General features: G+C 42.1%; 1 protein-coding gene across 3 annotated transcripts in view; it reads right to left on the bottom strand.

The window, feature by feature from the left end:
• SLC35F1 (solute carrier family 35 member F1) overlaps positions 1–16,829 on the bottom strand; it is a 422,068-nt gene extending 405,239 nt beyond the window's left edge. The window contains exon 1 of one of the 3 annotated variants that reach the window (XM_055262538.2): positions 15,835–16,829. In XM_055262538.2, the coding sequence (XP_055118513.1) occupies positions 15,835–16,007 (173 nt within the window). In that variant the 5' untranslated portion in view covers positions 16,008–16,829. Of the gene's footprint in view, positions 1–3,364; positions 3,860–15,834 lie in introns of those variants that run through there. The other 2 variants (XM_055262550.2, XM_055262546.2) reach the window with 2 other exon arrangements.
• Between the last annotated feature and the right edge of the window lie 3,101 nt (positions 16,830–19,930).

The raw sequence follows: 19,930 nt of genomic DNA, 5'->3' as shown, positions 1-19,930 counted from the left end.
AATTTCCATTCTATTCTCTATATATGTATATATAAAGTGTCAGTTAATCTAGTACATAACATATATATACACATACATATATGTGTGTACATATATACATATGTATATACACATAAACACATACATATGTGTGTATATATACATATGTATATATGTACACACATATGTACACACATATATGTGCATATATGTAATGCGTATGTGTATACATACATATGTATATGTGTATATATGTATATACGTACATATATGTGTATATACACATATGTATATGTATATATGTATGTCAATTCCCATTCTATTCCATATATGTATATATACATATATGTGTGTATATATGTATGTCAATTTCCATTCCATATGTGTATATATATATTTGTGTGTGTATATATGTGTGTGTGTGTGTGTGTGTGTATATATATATATGTCAATTTCCATTCTATTCCAGTACAGAAAACCTATCAAGTTAAACTGAGCCCACTTTTGCAAGGTTATCGCAATATACTGAGGTATCTAATAATTCCTTCTTTGGAGCTTAGCTTTAGCACACAAGACGTTTAATTTCTAAACTCTCCGCCTGGGCTGTCTGCCTCTAGGCCACAAGCACACATGGAATGACTGCTGAAATGCCTGGGCTGTAATTTTATTCTGAGGTGCCAGCACATTAAGAAGAAAGACTATACATATGCTTTAGAAATAAACTTCATCTGATTTGTCAGAAGGACTTTGGGCTGTATTGTCATGTATAATCATGGATTTTAAGAGTTAGCAGGGATTTAGAAACCGTGTATTTCAGATAACTTGTCAAAATTTGCATAGCTGTTGCACAGATATATTCTCAAACATTTATTGACCAGTGTGCCTCTGAAAATCTGGTGAAATGATGTTTGATTCAATTGGTGGAGGGTCCTGAACATATTTTAAAGAGAGCAAAGATGATCTCTAAGCTCTCCATGCTTAGCCCAAAATGTTCTCCGCTAGCCCAAAATGCTTCCAACTCTCTAGTGATACAATTTGCTTCCCTGTAAAACCCCAACTTCTTGGTAATAAAGTGGCTGCTGGTAATATAGGAAGACGCTTAGGGATGCTTTCAGCTGCAAGTTAAACAAATCCCAACTAAACCTGGCTCAAAAAGGATATTAATTATCCCACATAATGAAAGTCCAGTGATAGGGCAAGCTCCAAGCATGTAGCACTGCCATCAGACCTGTCCTAATGTCCAATGTCCCATGTTCTAAAGATGCCTTCAAGTAATGCTCCCATCCTTCTCTGTGATTGATTTCAGCTCTTAAAGGGAAAGCAATCAAGTTGATTACTAAAATAATAACTGATTAACTAAATTAAAACGTACTTAACGACATAGCAAAATTGCACTTGTACTCCACGAATATATACAAATAAAAATATATGTATACTTAAGAGCAGGGACCTAACCTTATACTTGTTTGCATCTGCTAACCACATTTAGGACTATGCTGTCCTTAAAGTAACATGCAATTGATATGAATCTAATTTTGTTTAATTTTTCCAGGGCGATGTATATAAAGAAGAAATTTAACACAAATTAACATCTAACTGGTAGAACTTGTTTAGGAAAGTATTTATGAATGAGAATAAGAAAATGTTGTTCTCCCTTACCCGTGCTTACTTTGAGCTGGGACTGCCTAACTACCATACAACTCTCTTAGCTTTTCTTCCCCAGCCTACCATAAGCACACCACTAATTCATTAAACAAGTGTTATCTCCTCCAACCACTCTTGGTGGTGGAATATACCAGGCTGTGGAAATTTCTTTTAGAAAAAAAGTACTTTGTAGACTCTGGCCTTCACATGCTTGCTCAGTAGCAACTAAAAAGGAAGAGAATCCTTGGATCTTAAATCCAATGAACAGCTTTCTAGCTGTGACAATAAAGATGACAATTTGGCTAAAAAATTTTTTTTTGTTGTTGTCTTAATTCACCAAGCCACAGCCTAACCAATTGCAAGTCCAGTACACCAGTTTATTCTACCTACATTCCCATTTACATTTTTTCATAGTCACTATTTTCTTTGACAATTGATATCCAAAATGAACAATCTCATACCCATTGCTATAAATGCATTAAATGGGGTTTTTCTTCCGTAATTGTGGAAAGCATGCTCTCAGGTTGGAATTAACTTTGGGGCCAGGGAAGTAATAATTAGGGTCTCTTTGCATTGGACACAAATGAGTTCATTTATCAGCCTAAGAGTTGCAAATGATCAATTTTTCTAAAACCAGTGCAAGCAACTACCTCATTGCCTATACTTCTTTAGGCTTGAAAGCACCCAGCTTTCACTAAGGAAGGTCAATCCAAAAGGCATGTATCCCATTAGGGGCAGGAAATAGATGGGAAGCAACAAGGAGAAATTATTTACATAAAATAGAAGAATTTTGCCTGAAAGGCACTAAAATCACACAAACTGTTAGAACAGGTAAAAAAGAGTAAAATTTGAAATCTAAGTCCCAGTACTTATTGTCACCTGGAACTGAAGTGTTATAATGAAGCCATATATGGCTCAGGAACATGGGGGGAAACCCTTTATGGGGTGACTGTTCTACAGGTGCATTCACACTTCCAAATATAGCTAGCTCATGGGGAATTCTACACTAAATGCTTCTATTTTTCTTAGGTGGTATCAATTCAGTGTGACGCCAAAATAGAAATGAAGCACTTTAAAAATGAATCATTCTTCTTGAACTAACTCTTGAGCTCTCCTCCCAAAAAACATGGTAAAAAAAAGTTGGGGGGCTATCATCAATTAAATGGAAGACTATCCTCTACCTATCAGTCTAAGTGTGTGTGTGTGCGTGTGTGTGTCAAAGAAAAACAGAGCAAGGCACAAAAAGAGATTCAGATAGATGGATAGACAAAGACTCATTACAAATAATATCTCATATTCATTATTTGAGAAATAACATATAACATATTATATATGTTATATTTAAATATTTATATATCCCCCACGAATATTCAGAAAGGAAATATAGGACACAAAAGGTCAAGATATCATGGATCGATCATCTTCATCTGTCTATTTTATCTGGGAACTTATATTTCCAGAGACAGTTATGACCCAAGACTTTATAATGCAATCTAGAGGCAGCATTTAAGGGTGGCTGGAGGGGCTCTGGTTACCCAATCTTTCCATTAGCAGATGGATCAGTACGAGTAAACATACTCTTTGTAAATCCTGCACTGTGTTCTTGATATGCAAACACAACTTCCAGACAAACCCCTGACCCAGCTGCCACTCAATGGGTGCTCTAATTCCTCCTATCTAGCAATCTTGGAGCCATCTCTGAAAGAAATAACCAGAACATGAATTTCATTCCAACACTCACTGGGTGGTGATCGTTTTTGTTTGCTTGGTTGTGACGTTTCAGACTTTCTCCGCAAGTAGTTAAAAACTGACTTGCACTAGTTCCAAGGACAGATTATCTCCTGTTGGATGGGCTTAAAGGCCATTCGCCGAGCTTGGCAGTTGTGGAGGAGAAACGGTTAATTTCGCGAAGCTACAAAGGTCCTTCCCAACTCTTACTCCACACACCCCGCGGAACACTCGCCTCTGTCCCGTCCTCTGTAGTCCGAGCGCCCCTCCCCCGCCTGCTGGCGCTCCCTTTTCCAGCCACCACCCAGCCCCGAGGCTCGCGCACGCCCTCCCCGTCCACCCGCGTTCCGAGGGTCTGCGGGGCTATCTGTGGAGGACAGGGCCCGTCTCTAAGAGAGCAGTGTTTCCCCGGCCTGCAGCAGGATCTAGATAGGGACAGAGACTCCAGCCAGCCTCGGGAACTCGGCGTCACAAAGAGCTCCACTGAGCCCGCTGGCATCTGGGCTTCCCCTCATTAGCACATTAAAGCGGCTCTGTCCCTTCCCTCTGAGCCGCTCTGTCCATCCCGCTGCCTGCCTCTGTGGAGCCTTTTAGGCCCACGCTCGTTTTGTAATCTCCCCAGTTCAAGAGGCACTAACCCTTTCCTGAAGCCTGTCAAACTCTCTTTCAGGAACCACAGGTACCGCGGAGCTCCTGGGCTGAGAGGCACAATTAGACAACAGAACATATGCCAGTGCTGAAATCGCCTTCCCAAGAGGGGGCTTGCTATATACTTTCCATAAATACATATATTTATACTTTCATTAAATATATATACATTTTTACTTTCTGTTATAGATATTTATACTTTTTATGCACACATATATATAAACAAACACGAACACATTGAAGTAAACAGCCTAGTGCCCTAGTTCATAGATCGGTGGGTTTCACTTCAGACTCTGACTGACAAGGCTCATGACAAAAACGACAGGGCCAGAGTAGGGACTGTGCATCAAAGTCACTGCGAGCCGAGGAAGCCAGTCAGCATTTATCACAGGCTGGATGACAGCGCAAAGCCGCGAAAACCCAGGCTCTCCTTTTAATTTTGGGACTAGGATAACAATTACATGGTGCTTGGCAGCTTTCCAAGCCCTCTCCCAGATGTTGTTGCATGTAAAATTCCCAAACATCCAATGGGAAATGAAAAACTAGGATTATTTTAACCACTTTACAAATGAGAGAATTGAAACCCCCAAAAGTTAAGCTGTTTCCCTGAAACAAAACATGCGACACAGGCTAAAGGGGACACCATCACTCCAGTGGCCCAGGCACAAAACCTGGAAGTGATTGCTAAGTCACATCTCATCACCAGGTGTGATGGCTCATGGCTGTAATTCCAACACTCTGGGAGTCCATGGTGGGAATATCACGTGAACCCAGTTCAAGACCAGCCTGGGGAACATAGCAAGACCAACATCTCTACAAAAAAAATTAAAAATTAGCCCAGCATGGTGGTGCACACCTGTAGTCTTAGATACTCGGGAGGCTGAGGCAGGAAGATCACTTGAGCCCAGGAGTTTGAGGCTGCAGTGAGCTATGATCGCACCACTGCACTCCAGCCTGGGTGATGGCGTGAAACTTTGTCTCTTAAAAAATATATATATTTTAAAACTATCTTAATTCCCTCTTCTCTCTCTCTCATACCCCACTCCCCAATACAATCAGGACCCAAGTCCTACTGAGCCCCCTCAAATATGCACTGCCCCACTATCCTCACTTATAAGATGATGGTTCTGGCTTCTTGGGCACAGATCTGAGTTCATCTCTTCCAAGGCCGCAGATTCTAAACAGCAGTAGCTTCTTTCTGCTCATCACACCCCCTACTGAATCCCCACCACAAATGTCAAATTTACACATAACGCTTCTTTAGTATATTTCCTTTCTTACTCTTCAAAATGACTGTTTCCCACTTCTCTTTGTACAAACATTCTAAACACCTCCCCCAACAACTAGTATCTTTGTTCACTATTGATATCTTTGCCTCAGAGTTCACAGAGAAAGAGAAGCCACCAGAGAGGAACTGCCTATGATTCCCACCATGAAATCATGAAATCTACCAAATTACCTTCATTTACACCCCCATTCTCAGCATCTCCTCTGTACTATGGACAGTGTCCTAGTCCTCTCAAAGACTAGCTCCTCCCCACCATGCTTTGAATTCCACCATCTGAGCCTTCTCAAGGTTCCCTCCTTCCTTTATCTCACTCCTTCCTGCAATTTTTCCCTCTTCACTACAGCACTCCCATCAGCACACAGACCTGTTGTATTATCTCTCCCATTAAAAGACTCTCCCTACACTCTATTCCATGTTAGGACAAAATTTCTCAAAAGTCATATTCTGAACACCTCCACCTCACATTCCCTCCCAAACCATTCCATCCACGTTTCCATCTGCACCACTCCTCTGACCCTGTGGTTGTCACAGCCCCAGGGTTCCCTGTGTTGCCAAGCCACTGGTCATTTATCTGCCCTTTCCTCAATTACTCTCAGCACAGTGGACTGCTTATTGCCTCCTTCTGGAAACATCTTCCCTTGGCTTCTGGACACCATACTCTCCTGGTTTCCTTCCTACTTCAGATCCTTCCTTCTCCAGTTCTTTACTGAGTCCTTCTGTGTTTGACTCTGAGGGTTAGTGTGCCCCCTAAATTGTTCTTGGTACTGCTCTTTCTCTCTATCTACATATGCATCCAGGAATCATGACCCCCAAATCCAAATTCCAAGCTCTGACTTCTCCCCAGAATTCCACACTCCAGCTTTCTTTTGACCTTTCCACTACTCATCTCTAACTTTACTTGCCAAAGTAAACTCTTTAATTCCTACCAACAAACATGTTCCTCTCCCAGTCTTTCCCACCTTAGAAAATGGCACCATCGCTCACCCAATTGCTCAAGCCCAAAAAACTGGAAATGTTTCTTCATTCCTCTCCCTTAGCTGTCCCGTCAAATCACTCATCCAGTCCTGTGTACTCCACCTCCCAGTGCAAACCACTCCAGATTACAACCACTTGTCTCCAATTCTGTTGCTATAGGCCAGCCAGCTTCCAACATCTCTTTCATCTAGTAGCTATGTACTTCTCCCACAATCCATTCTCCAACAGCAGCCACAGTGGTCTTTTCAAAACATTAGCCAGACAACTCCTCTGCTTAAAATCTTCCACTTGTTCCCCAGCCCACTTAGAACTGACACCTGCCTCCCTCTCTGACCTCCTCACTTATGCTCTCCTGTTTCCTGCTCTCCAGCCTCCCTTTCTTTCACGTCATTATGAAGACTTATTTCATCTTAGCATCTCTGCCTGGAATGACTTTCCTCCAGACCCTCCAATGGCCATTTCCTTTTGGCCATTCTAATCTTAGCTTCAGTGTCATCAGAGAGAGAGAAAGAGGCCTGACCAGCCAAATTGAAGTACCACCTGTTCCCTCTCTGTCACATCACCCCACTTTGATTCTCTGCATATTTGCCACTGTTGGATACCTTTTTCATGTTTTTAATTGCCTGCCTCTCTTGTAGAATGAGGTCTCCATGAGAGTGGAGGTCTTTTCTGTTTTGTTTCCCGAAGTAACCCTAACAGCTAGATTGTGCCTCTCACCTGACTCAGTAATTCTTTGTTAAATGGCTGAGGGACTCCTGGTTGAAGTCTTACTCCCCACTTACTGTCCATTCTACCGACCTGGGCTACTGCCCTGTACTCCTCACTTCTAAATAGTTTCCCTGCCTCACATTCCAGGGCATCCCTTTAAGGCAAGGTGCCCCAGCTGAAGACCAGGCCATTTGGCTGGGGCCTTGATACTTGTAGCTATTGTCAGCCTTACTCTACTGCTTCCACACCATCACCTTATAGGTACAGATTTTCAGGGTCATGACTAGTACCAACCTGATGCCCCCACAATGAGGAACCGCTCCCCCCATCCATGATTAGATGCACTCCCAGAATCCAAATTCACCCTTACTTCCACTTGGATATCTGGCTGGCACCAGTGCTTCTCAAACATTCTGTCATAAAATATCCGTTTTTTAACAATTCATAGAAGACAATACTTTTGTGAAATACAATAAAAATCAATTATGAGAAAAAATGAAATGGAAAAAAACAAAAACAAAAATACAAAACCCGATTCTTAAATATTAGGACAAAAATATAAAAGTGCTCTGTCAAACTGCTACAGTTATTTCTAAACGCTTACTCCCAATTTCTGTTCTCATCACAGTCTGGCCACACAGTCTGTAGTCCGGCAGGAGTCCGTAGCCCACAATCTGAATAGCTAGCTGCTATCCTCCCAGCAGCCTCTCTAGCTCACTCAGCACCCTAGGCCCTGGAGAGCAGATCTCTTTCCTGTAGTGGCTTTCAATAACCTTTCAACAAACAAGTATTAAATACCCATTATTTGATAGGCACTGCTGAGTGCCTTCTCAAAAATAATCAAATCTTCTTTTAGCTGACCTGGTCCAGATTCTGTTCAAATCAGAGCACTTCCCTCTCCATCCTGACTGCCTCCACCCCACTTCTACTCACATTTCTTCCCCTCTAAATGACTGCAGTAGCCTCCTAACTGATCCCCAAACTCTGGTCTTTTCCTTCTCCTTTTGTCCTATAGATTTTCCCCCAGAGTATCATATTTGGGCACATCTCTGATCATGTCATTTCTCTACTCAATAACCTAAAATAACTTAATAAGTCTAACTGCTTATTAGAGCATCTAAGGCTTTCCGTTATCTGATCCCATCCTACAAATCTAGCCTTAATTCCCTCTTCTTCCCTTTATATTGACGCATCCTATAATATTGTCAAACTGGACACTTAATTCTTCCCCAATCTCTTATTTCCATGAATGGCTCATCCTGTCTCACCTCCCTCTCCCTGCATGTATTCCTTTCCTACCCATCTTTCATTGCCAAGGACAAATACCATCCCTGATCCCTCCTGACCTTTCTCCAGCCTAGCATGCTCTCTCCCTCCTCTGTGGCTTTATAAAAGCACTTAGCTGTATCACCACATAAATTTGTTTCCTTATCTAGAAAAGGATGAAAATACTAATCTTTGTTATTAGAAGAAAAACATACAATGTAATGTTTTGTAATATAAAGTATATGCCTTATAAAGTAAAATCTGAGAACTTGAGTCATTGTCTAAATGCTAATTTTAACTCAAACATCTCAAACACTCTCATTAGGTTGTATCAAATTATATATAAAAATCCAGTCCTTCCACCAAAAATCCAGTCCTTGTTATGCTCTTGCATATTTTAAATCTCTCCGTCTGCAATGCACAAACATGTCACCAAGCCCCACAAAGTTGCCTATGCACTGTCAGCTCATTAATATTTTCAGAAAACTCTATTTTCTTGAGTTATATGGCAAGGACATTGATAGGTTCACCCTGAACAGAAGAATGGGATTCAAATCAGTTCTCCTTTTCCTTCTAACATTCTGAAGTTGGATGAACATTAATAGCTGTTCCTTTTTTTTAATATTTTTTAAGCCCTAGGTGAAACAAACTCAATGGTATTCATCAAAAAAGGTCTGCTTCTTGAATCTATGTAGACGTTGAGTAATTTTATGTTTCAGTCTTCCACCTGGGCAGTTTTCCTAAAAGTGAAACAACTAATTTATGGGGATTTTTTGTCAGATCAGCTTGAAAACATCATTTTTGAAACTATAGCATTTTGAGAGATATATGTTATCTTTCTATTTTATTTAAATTGCCCCTTTGATGAGTTATATTGAAAGGGTAATAACAGAAACTCCACCAATGGCACCCAGAGGCCATACCAGCCATTGTGATCTAGCAGTGCCCAACATATAATAGTCACTCAATAAACACTCATTGAATAAAATTCTTCCTGGATGAATGAATCAATGAATGCGAGAAGAAGATCTATCTTATAGGACAGACCAGAGTACTTTGTGGTTTCTCAGAGTCAGCTATGATTGCAAATTGTAGCCCTGTCACTCTAAATCTGTATATAATTAGTATGATTTGGTTTTAAAAATCTATTCAGTGTTTGTTCAGTTATAGTAGGTTTCTCTAATTATTTTTAAAAAATGGAATGTATTAGGAATTGGTGGCTTATAATCTCGGAACTTGCAAAACTATATTTGAGGGTTTTTTTTTCTTAATCCTCAGAGAGTCACATAGTAAATATTCTTGAGACAAAGTTTAGAATTTAAATTCAATAGAAACTCTCTCTATATATATACACACACATATATATGTGTGTATATATATATGTGTAGATAGATGATAGATAGATAGATAGATAGATAGATAGATAGATAGATAATAGGATTTTTTTGTTTTTGTTTTTTGGGGGATTTTTTTGAGATGGAGTTTCACTCTGTTGCCCAGGCTGGAATGCAGTGGGGGTGATCTTGACTCACTGCAACATCTGCCTCCTGGGTGCAAGTGGTTCTCGTGCCTCAGCCTCCCAAGTAGCTGGGACTATAGGTGCATACCACCACGCCCAGATAATTTTTGTATTTTTAGTAGAGATGGGGTTTCGCCATGGTGGCCAGGTTGGTCTCACACTCCTGACCTCAGGTGATTCTCCCACCTTGGCCTCCCAAATGCGGGGATTACAGTTGTGAGCCACTGCCCCTGGCTGAAACAACATTTTTAAAACTTAAATTATAATATAATTCAAAAAATTATACTCATGTTGCCACTAACTGAGTTGCCACTAACATTTTTTCTAAGAAAATACTTCCTAAAGAATATTTATTGTTATTGTTTTCTTTGACATTTCTTGTGAAATTCCTTCTTAACTATGTACATTCAAGGAGTCTCTGTATAATTCCAAAGTGTCAGAACAAGGTTAATATGGATTGCATATTGAACAGCTCATTTACATTATTCCAATATCTAGACATTTGGAAGCATTTATTTAGGCATTATGTGTAACAATTCTGATTATGAATTACAACGTTCATTCTAAATAGTGATACACGTGTCAAGTTTCCCAGTTAGCTTTTGAGGTTTTGGCCCAAGAATAATGTTTCATCACATGTGTGTCTTCCATAAGAGGGCTCAGCACACAGTTACTGCTTAAGAATAAATGAATATAGACCTGTATATGTTCATGTTACTATTAAGAAATATGCCCAGTATTCATAGGTTTTTTCCATATATCTACTGAAGTTTGACTTCCTAAGCATACTTCTTGAGAAGCATAATCAAGAATTAATGTGTCTGAACAATGTACAGTGCATGCTCATTGGCCTGAACGCAAATGAACAAGCAAGCTAAACTAAAATCTGGTGGTGGTACTTTCACATGCTGCATATTATTTTTATGAGAAATGGCAACTAAATAATAAAACATCTCTTGCATTAAGTAACTTTAGAGCTATATGAGCTATATGAGCAGCAGCTCAATTGCCTATACCCTCTACATCTATAGATGTGTACAGTGAAAACAGACATCAATTAGGATCCCCCTAAGACACTGAAGGATTTTGAGAAAGTAAAAGTTCAAAGAAAATCACACAAAGACAAGTATATTTTAATACACATTAATTACCTGAAAATGCATCATCTTTATCTGAGGTAATCCAAATATTCCTTTAATGTGAACATTAGTTTCTCCAAGCACTGGGCATAAATACAAGTATACTGGTATAATCATTTATTTTAAAAAAGTTTGTCCTTTTAGTTAAAAACAAATGCATCCTTCAGACATCCTTTATTTACTATTGATCTTAGAAAAGTCTGTTTTTAATCACACCACCCAGTTCCACTTGGAATATTTTATATCAATCAACCTTATTACTAGCTGATCTTCCTCTTTTCATTTTGACACGTGTTAGAAGGAGCAGCTTGAGGAAGAGTCTCACCATTAATTTCCTAACAAAAGCCTTCTCACTTGATAAGAAAGGATCATCTAAATTATATGTTTCCACCAACTCTATGGAATACCTAGAGTTCAGTCATATCCATTGGTTCATGATGTTCTGTCCACCTTATTTAATGACTCAGAAAGGCTATGTACACATATTGTCCCATTTTACATGGTAAGTTTCCTACTTGGACATTGATTTTATGTAGGCTTGCTTCAAACTCTTCTATGTATATCCTTAATGCTCTTTGGTTTATATTCAAAAAGGTTTCAGAAATTTGAAAATAAATCTAAAGAAAATAAATCTAAATATAAGTTGGAAATCAATTCATTCTAAATCAAATGAATGGATGAGTCAGAATCAGTAGTGATTCCATTCTAATGATTAAACATTCCCACCATAAGACTCAAAGAGGCAGAAACCCCTTTATAATTTGAGACAACCCACTGTATGTCTTAATGGGAAGAAAGTGTATCAAAACTAGAAATTCACAGATATTTCTGTTAACAACTGAAAATAATACTCATGTGGGAAAAGATAAATAAAAGCACACATATGCAAAACACAAAACAAGCTATCACTCATTTCTCAAAAACATTTCATTAAGAAATCATTTAGAGTAGAAAATCTTCAAGCACTTTAATATGTAGGTCAGTAGTTACTCCTGTATGTGTCTAAGAAATGTACCTGATCAGCAGTTTCTTTGAGAGGGTCATCAACTGTTGCCCTTGAAGTATTTTCTTTTCGTCATTTTCTGCTTGCCTGTGGCAGGGTAATATGTACTATACCATGCTAAGAAATAAGGGAAGGCCAGGCACAGTGGCTCATGCCTGCAATTCCAGCACTTTGGAAAGCCAAGGTGGGAGGGTGACTTGAGGCCTGGAGTTTGAGGCCAGCCTGGGCAACAAGACAAGACCTCGTTTCTACTAAAAATTAAAAAATTTTTTAAAATAGCCAGGCATGGTGGTGTGCACCTGCATTCCCAGCTACTTGGGAGGCTGAGGTGGGAGAATCACTTGAGCCCAGGAAGTCAAGGCTGCAATAAGTTGTGATCATGCCACTGCACTGCAGCCTGGGCAACAGACCAAGATCCTGCCAGAAGGAAGGAAGGGAGGGAGGGAGGGAGGAAGGAAGGGAAATGTGAAGAAGACTTTGCCGTATTTTTTCCTTGTTTGAATCAATACATTGATTATTTCACAACTTTGAATATTAAAGGAGTAGTAATTATTCCAGCATTTAAATTGTCTTCTATTTCTTGCATCCCTTTGCCAAAACAATTTTGAGTATACCAGGGGAAAAAATGTGACGTCCCATTAATTATTTAAAAAAATTATCTAGTGCCTCCTCTTTCACCAAGTCTTGAATATAATTACATTCTAATCTAACTGTTTCACAGAAAGGGAGTAGTCAACCAATGAGATACCCCAATTGTTGTGTACAAAATGCAGCAATCCAACTCGACAAGCCTTTAGAGTAAGGGGAGAGGCTATGGAGTATACTATGGAAATAAAATGATGCAGAATAATGTAAGGCAGATCTTATTAAGATAACACTATATTTCATTCTAAGCTTCTTGAGAGCAAGAAGTACCTTTAATTAATTATTGATGAGCAATTCTCTCTTTAACTCTCCCCAGGTAGACAGGATATAGATAGCGTATGTGTTTGCAGTTCTTCCTCTGGGTTGTCAGATAGCTGTTCCTGTAGACTGTGACCAATGGCAGGCAATTCGCCAGGCTTGCCTTGCTCACAGTCTAATATTTCTTGTCCCATTGCACCACTCTGTCTCAGCATTACCCCTTTGGCCCAGTGGGATGCTAGGAGCTGACAGTGGTACAGCCCCCATTTCAGTCACTGAAGAGACTAGCCCTACCAGCCCACAGCAATAGAATGCTGCTAACCATATGTCTGCATGTCAAAAGTTGGAGGGATATTTTTTATATTGGCTCCTAGCTTCCTGATTTGGAACCACTTTCTGCTAAGAGCTAAGTTGCGGCATGCCAAGGGTAGAGGAAAGAAGACCAATGAAGACAATGAGTGGACAGGGCAATGTGGGTGAAGTATTCAGGAAGGAGGAAGAGGAAAAGAAAAAAGCAAAAAAGGAGAAAGTAAGCAGATCATGAGTTCTTAGAAAATTGACAAAGATGCTTATGATTAGGCCCCAATGGGCCTGCCTGACGTCCATTACTGACTAGTCCAACACATCATGAGGGTTCAAACCAGAGGGGAGCCACATCCAAGCACTCTGCAGAATCTCAAAAATTCACTCTTCCCCATACTCTTACTTTTACCTACAGCCTAATCACTCTATAGCCACTATTAAGGCTCTCATTGACATAATTATGGCACAAAAGCCAAGCCCATCAGCATGCTAAATAAATTATGCCATTGAGATTTTAAAACTTGCTCAGATTTTTCAGTCTCCTTACTAAAAATGTTCTTTCTTGAAACAGAGTTTCTTCTTATCCTTTAAGGATAAGGAAAAGCCAGTTACTCAATACAAAATATTATATTGAAAATTTTGAATAACTTTGAAAGACAAATAAATAAATAAATAATTGTCTTAGCTTAAGTCTAAAGGCTACAACCCTAGAGTTCCATTCATGGTTGTATACCTGAGATGAAATGCCGTCAACCCAACATAAGTATAAGTTCCTCCTCTATACACTGGGACTAGTACAATTCATGTCACAGATCGTTTCATTAGAAACACAAGGTTCTAAGCATAATGTAGCATGACTTCAACTTCATTTGCCCGTGTTTATCCCATAGACTTACCTTAGAAAAAAAAATGAGTTGAATACATTAATTCATGTAGATCTTTATACTTTTCCAAGTGTTTTCTTCAGCATTATCTAATTCTCAAAATCATGGTAGGGAAGTAAGACAAGTCTGTATTATTAAACATAATTTACAATGAAGAAACCAAGACCAAGTAGATAAATGGCTCTGCTGCAAACCACTTGCCTAGCTACTGGCCAAGGTATGATGACAACATACTCCTCACTCCTACCTCAGTGATCTTGTTTTTCTGGGCTCTATGATTCATTACATATCAAGAAATAACCTACATGGAATCAATAATAACTTATAATTGAGCAAAGAGAAACTGAGCAAAATATTACATCGATATTTTCTAGTTTGATGAGAAAAAATAATTAAAAATATATTGTGCTTAAAAATTTAAACAGCCAATGACAAGGTATTTGCAATTCAAAAAAAAACCCACAGGTATTCATAAAAAATACAAAACCCACATAACATGTACTGAGCCAGCGTCTCTTGATTTATTCTTTTATCTTTTGGAAGGTGGTATTCTCAGCTACAAATCAAAGACTTAGTTCTATTACCAACTCGTGTCTCCCGTCAGAGTGAATTTCTTTTTGTTTGATAATAAATGGAAACCTACAGAAGTACCCGCAAATAAACTAACACACGCATTAATTCTCCACCAGGGATTCTTGAATGGTTCGGGATTTGATATAACTAAATTAAACTATACTCCCAAAATAAGGATATTTCTCAAGATTCTATTTCTGTACATAGTTTGTACTCCCACCAGAGCTTTGAGTCCCAGACAGCTCGGTGTGAATTCGTTGGGAATCTCTGCTACCCAACACAGTGCCACACAGAAACCTGTATGAACAGAGCGACTGGAACAGTTACCCCCCCTACAGAGGCATCGAAAGGCACCCACGCATCCAAACAAAAAAAACACAAAACCCATTCCCTATACAATTTTTTAATGTGTCAGCTCGTCAACCATTTCAAGTTACTTAAGTAGAAAAAGTCCCTTTCACATCACAGTTGAGGCAGAGGTGCCAGAGGTACCCCCATTTTCACGTCAACCCAGGTCCTCATCCTAAAACGTCCACATCCTGAATCCACTACGCAGATTCCAGCCCTGGAGGCGCCGGCGATCGGCACCCGCCCCCTCCGGCTTGGGCGCTTCGGAATAACTGGGCGCCGCCGGCTCACACCCTGCCCGCAATGTTTTGCACTTTGCCTGGGTCTGTTCCAGGCCTCTAGCCCTCTCTTCGCTGCTCCCAGCCAGGAAGAGTCCGAGACGCGACTGGAGCGTCAGGCTGGAGAAGTGGGTTCCCTCCGCCTGCTAGGCTGTCGCTGCGACCCCATCCCCCCGGCAAGGGGTCGAAGCCCCCGGGCGGGGCGGGGGACAGAACGAGACCAGGGACTTCCACGCCATCTCTGCAGCCCCGCGCTTCCCTCCTCAGCCCTGGCCGAGTCCCCGCGTCCCCCCGACCCCCGATCGCAAAGCCAGGGTGCGAGAGGGAAAGGGAAGTGAGGCGGCACGCGTATGGAGGGTGTGAGTGCGGACACACATACAGGGCGGCTAGGTACGGAAAACCCCGCCTCTCCCCTAACTCCCTCCTCGGACCAGCTGCAGCTCCGCCACTCCAGGGCTCCCTGCGCCGGGACAAAGCTGCCGCGGCCTCTCCGCGACCGCGGAGCGCGTCGTTGCCCGATCTCCTCAGTCTCCTCCGGCCGCAACCCCGTCCCAAAGGGCCCGTGAGCCGCCCCAGGGACGGAGGGGACCCGGAGCCGGGAGCCCGCAGCCCCTGCCCCCCGCGCCCTCGCCCGGCGCCGCCGCTCACCTGTTCAGCACTTTGCGGATCCTCTGGCGCACGCCAGCCCGGGAGGAGGCAGACAGGCTCCCGCCGCCGCCGCTGCCCTCGGCCGGCAGGTTTTCGATGGTGGTCACCACATGGTTCGGTGGGGCTGGCGGCGGCTGCTGCAGCTGCTGCTGCGGCTGCTCAGGGGGAATCATCGCGGCGGAGGCTGAGGCGCGGCAGCAATCAGAAGGCAGCCGGGCGCATCCTGTGCCGGCTCCGGGCCCGGGAACGCGCACAGGACCCGGCCGGGCGGCCGCGGCCCGGGAGGCGGTGCTGCCTGCGAAGCGGTGAGGCACCCGCGGCTACGGCCGCCGCCGCCGCCCAGCCCGCCACTCACTCCTCTCCAGTCCCAGTGCGCGCACCCTCGCGCCGGTGCCGCCGCCGCCCGCCCCGGCTCTTCCCGAGCCACGTCCCCAAGTCCTAGCCCGCCCCGCGAAGTGGCTGCGAAGGGTGTCGCGCGGCGGCGCGGAGCTGCCGGTCGGCTCGGAGGAAAGTAGTCCTGGCTTCGCCTTCTTTCCTCGTGCCCAGGTCTCCTCGGGGCGCGCGGCGGCAGTTGTGCTGGCGCCGCCTCAGCCTGTGCCCCGCTCGGTCGGAAAGCTGCCGTCTGTGTCTCACGGAGTGAGAGACCGAGAGTGAACCCGGAGAGCCGGGCGGGGGCGCGGCGGCGCCGGCGGCGGCGGCGGCAGAGCGGGGCGCGGGCGGAGGACTTGCTCGCTCTCCTCTCGCCAGAGGGCGCTGCCGAGGTGCCTTGTTTCCCCCGACCCTCTACTGCCCCGTCCACAGAGGCTCACGGTCTAGGTTGTGTTGATTGTTTTGATTTGGGTGTTTTTTAGGGGGATAAGGGGGCTGGCAATAGATCCTCCCTGTGGAGTTGGCGGGGATTCCTCGTTTCTGCCCAAGCGCCGCGGAATCCAGCACCACCGGCCTGGGACAGCGGCAGGACGCCGAGACAGGTGCCGGCCGCGGATTAGAAACCCAAAACGGAGAATCCTAGATGTTGCTCCTACTACACTCGCCATAATTGGCCTGGAGGAAATGGGAGGAAAAACTACTTCTCAGAAAGAATCAATTCTGGGAACTGGAAAAAAGCATATCAGACCAATTCAAAACGTCTCCATTTGAGGCAATGTAGTGCTGTGAAAGGAACGTAGGCAGATTTGAGTTTCAGTGGCACATCTGAAACTTATCCGCAGAGAGACTCTAAGCAATTAAATTGAGACATTCTTCTCTGTGCAGCGAGACTACTCCTGTCTTTCTCCCAGGGGAGTTGTAAGACTTAAAGGAGGTAAACCACCCAGCAGGGGAGCCTAACAGCTCCTTTAATAGTCCCCCAACTCCAAAAGGGAAAGTCCTGTGTATCTGCCACAGAAATCTTGGACCATATTTCTACCAATGGAAACTGACTCTCTGTCCCGGACATTCTTATACCAATTGATCCAGATCCCAATTAATAACCGACTCTTAAAAGAAAGATATTTTTTCAAATTTTCCTTTATTTAGACTGTTTAGATAGGGATCTTGCCTTGAAAAATGATATGCATTTTTAAAAACTCTTTGCTTCAGTGCAGGGAATTGAGTAAGCTTAACAGGTAAGTTTGTTCACACAAAGGCATGCTGATACCACTACTGAATCCAAATGCTCTGAAACCAGCAAATTAAAAATACCAGTGATAGCATTTGCCACTGAGAGAGGGAATTGGGGAGAAAATAACACTCAAAAAAGGAATGGACTATGTCCTTTCAACAGAGGAGAAAAGGAATATGGAAGGATATAAATAAAATGGGATTCTTTGTTCAGTTAACAAGGTTCAATTCCCTTAACAAAATTCGGAGTCTTTTTTTAGTCATCAAAAATATGAGAAAACGGGTATTTGCAAAATCTCTTCAATCTATATTTCAATTCTGTAAAACCTACTTGCTACCTGAAATATCCCTGAGGTTTCTTTCTACAGAAATTAACCCCAATTGGAACATTTTCCCTTTTATAATTAAAATGTCGTCCTGTTCTTTCTCAACAACCTTTCATTCTCTGATTTTTCCACCTCAGATTTGCACAGGACACTCTGAAGAATTATTACAAACAGGACCAAGGCTTGTAGCCTCATGGGCACTAAAATTCCAATAGTGGCAATAAATTTGCCCTTAGTGGACCCACCGAATGTAGCAGACATGAATAAAATGCACTTCAGCTGAACCTGGCAGCAAATCGTGGTAGAAGTCTCTCTATTAAAACAACATTTATGGTAATTTCAAGTGTCTGCCTTGAATAACTGGTTGCTTCAGTGCCCTCTTCCTTCACATTTGGCTTGCCTCCCTTTGAATGTTTTTGGCACGTCACGACTCAGTGATGTGTCTGCACTTCAATGTCTGCATTTGCATCTGGTCATTTCTCTAGAGGGACTACTGAATCCAAATGCTCTACATCTCCTCTGAGTCAGGAAGAGAGAAAACCAAGATGAGAGAAGAACAAGATGAGAGATGTAAAATTTCTATTTTGTTGGTAAGACCTCAATGCAGACTCAAGCCTTATGCTTTTGTTACTCCATTTCTGGGGGGATACAGCATCAGATCCCTTCTTATCCTCTGATTCTGTACTCCATGCTCATTTCTTAGAAAGTAGCTAACCACCAAGTGTGGTGGTGAGTGCCTGTAGTCCCAGCTACTCTTAATGCTAAGACAGGAGGATGGCTTGAGCCCAGGAGGTGGAGGCCAGCCTGGGCAACATAGCAAGACACCATCTCTAAAAGAAAAAAATATTTAAGTAGACAGATAACATTTGTGAAGTAAGTAAACAGGAGTCAAAGGTCCAAGTGTCATAATGGTGTGTCTGACATGGAATTAAACATAAAAGATGTAGAAAGGGGCTGTTTCCCTTTTTCCTGCTGCAAGACGTTTGTCCATCCCTGACCTCAAAATCAGTCCTGCACGAGCTCTGACCAAAAGGAAAGGAGATAAAGGCAATAGGCTAAGGATCTGTATGTAGTTTTCAGTGGTGGCATGTGGGTTCCAGGGACATGCCTACTTCTCAGTTTACCTCCTCTTTGTCAGTTGTGGTTAGTGGTATGAGGCTATTGCAGAATTTCCATGCCACAAAAAATTCTGCCTCTCTTACCATTATATCACCTGAATTTCTCTTCAGACACAGACTAGTTCTGTCGAATTCCTTAAGGAAGCAGAAGTTGGCTATCAGCTATACCTTCTTTAGTGTTTCTCATTTTGAAGACATTTCCACTGATGTGGGGAAGAGTGAAATTTGGCCTGTGTCAGAGTCACCAGGCACTGACTAATCTGTTTAGCATAGACTGCACCTGTGCACGTTATTGGAAAAAAAGCTTCACAGTCATGCACCAGAGGTAACTGATGATCCTCCCCAAATTGCTGAACAACTATCTGGAATTTCTTGTGCTGCTGCAAATGACCAGTGGCCATATGCTTTCCCCGTATCATTCTCTTAATCTTTTTTCTTTATCTCTTAAGTCAGATTGAAACTTCTCAACATGTAGTACTGAATCTATGGCCTCTAGAATGATAGAGCTTTGTGGTTTTGATCCACATAATAGAACTCGAACGGGAGAGAAGGCCAAGCAAAACTGGTGAAAAATTTGTGGAGAGGGGAAATGGCAGAGGAGTAGAATGGGTAAATCGATTTACAGCCAAGAAATGGATACAATAATTGGCATGTTAAAGCACAGAACTTCAGTGAACAATCATCATCAATGAAGACAGTCTATAAATGGTATTAGTGGATATGAAAATATGCACAGAGCAGGGAAACAGACACTAGGCAATAGATATCAAAGACTGTTCACACATTCTACACCATGTTTCTGTTTATGTAATTTTTTTGTTTTGCATTTTGGAAACTTATTCCTTTGGGGTAAACCCAGAATACTGTTTGTAGGTTTATAATTGACCTTTTTTGCTAAGAGAGATGGAGGATTAGAGATTAGTACTGTTAGTTGTGGATAAGGGCTAATTTTGCAGAGTCAGACTACATTTTGATGAGTTTAAAATTTCTAAGTATTATTTGCAGAGTATTCCATTTCCAAAAGCCTGATTTGGTATATCTTTGTCATGG

Source organism: Symphalangus syndactylus, chromosome 2, assembly GCF_028878055.3.
Source record: "Symphalangus syndactylus isolate Jambi chromosome 2, NHGRI_mSymSyn1-v2.1_pri, whole genome shotgun sequence".
Lineage (NCBI taxonomy): Eukaryota > Metazoa > Chordata > Mammalia > Primates > Hylobatidae > Symphalangus > Symphalangus syndactylus.
The sequence above is the reverse complement of the archived record's forward strand: the minus strand, read 5'-3'. Positions and strand labels throughout refer to the sequence as shown.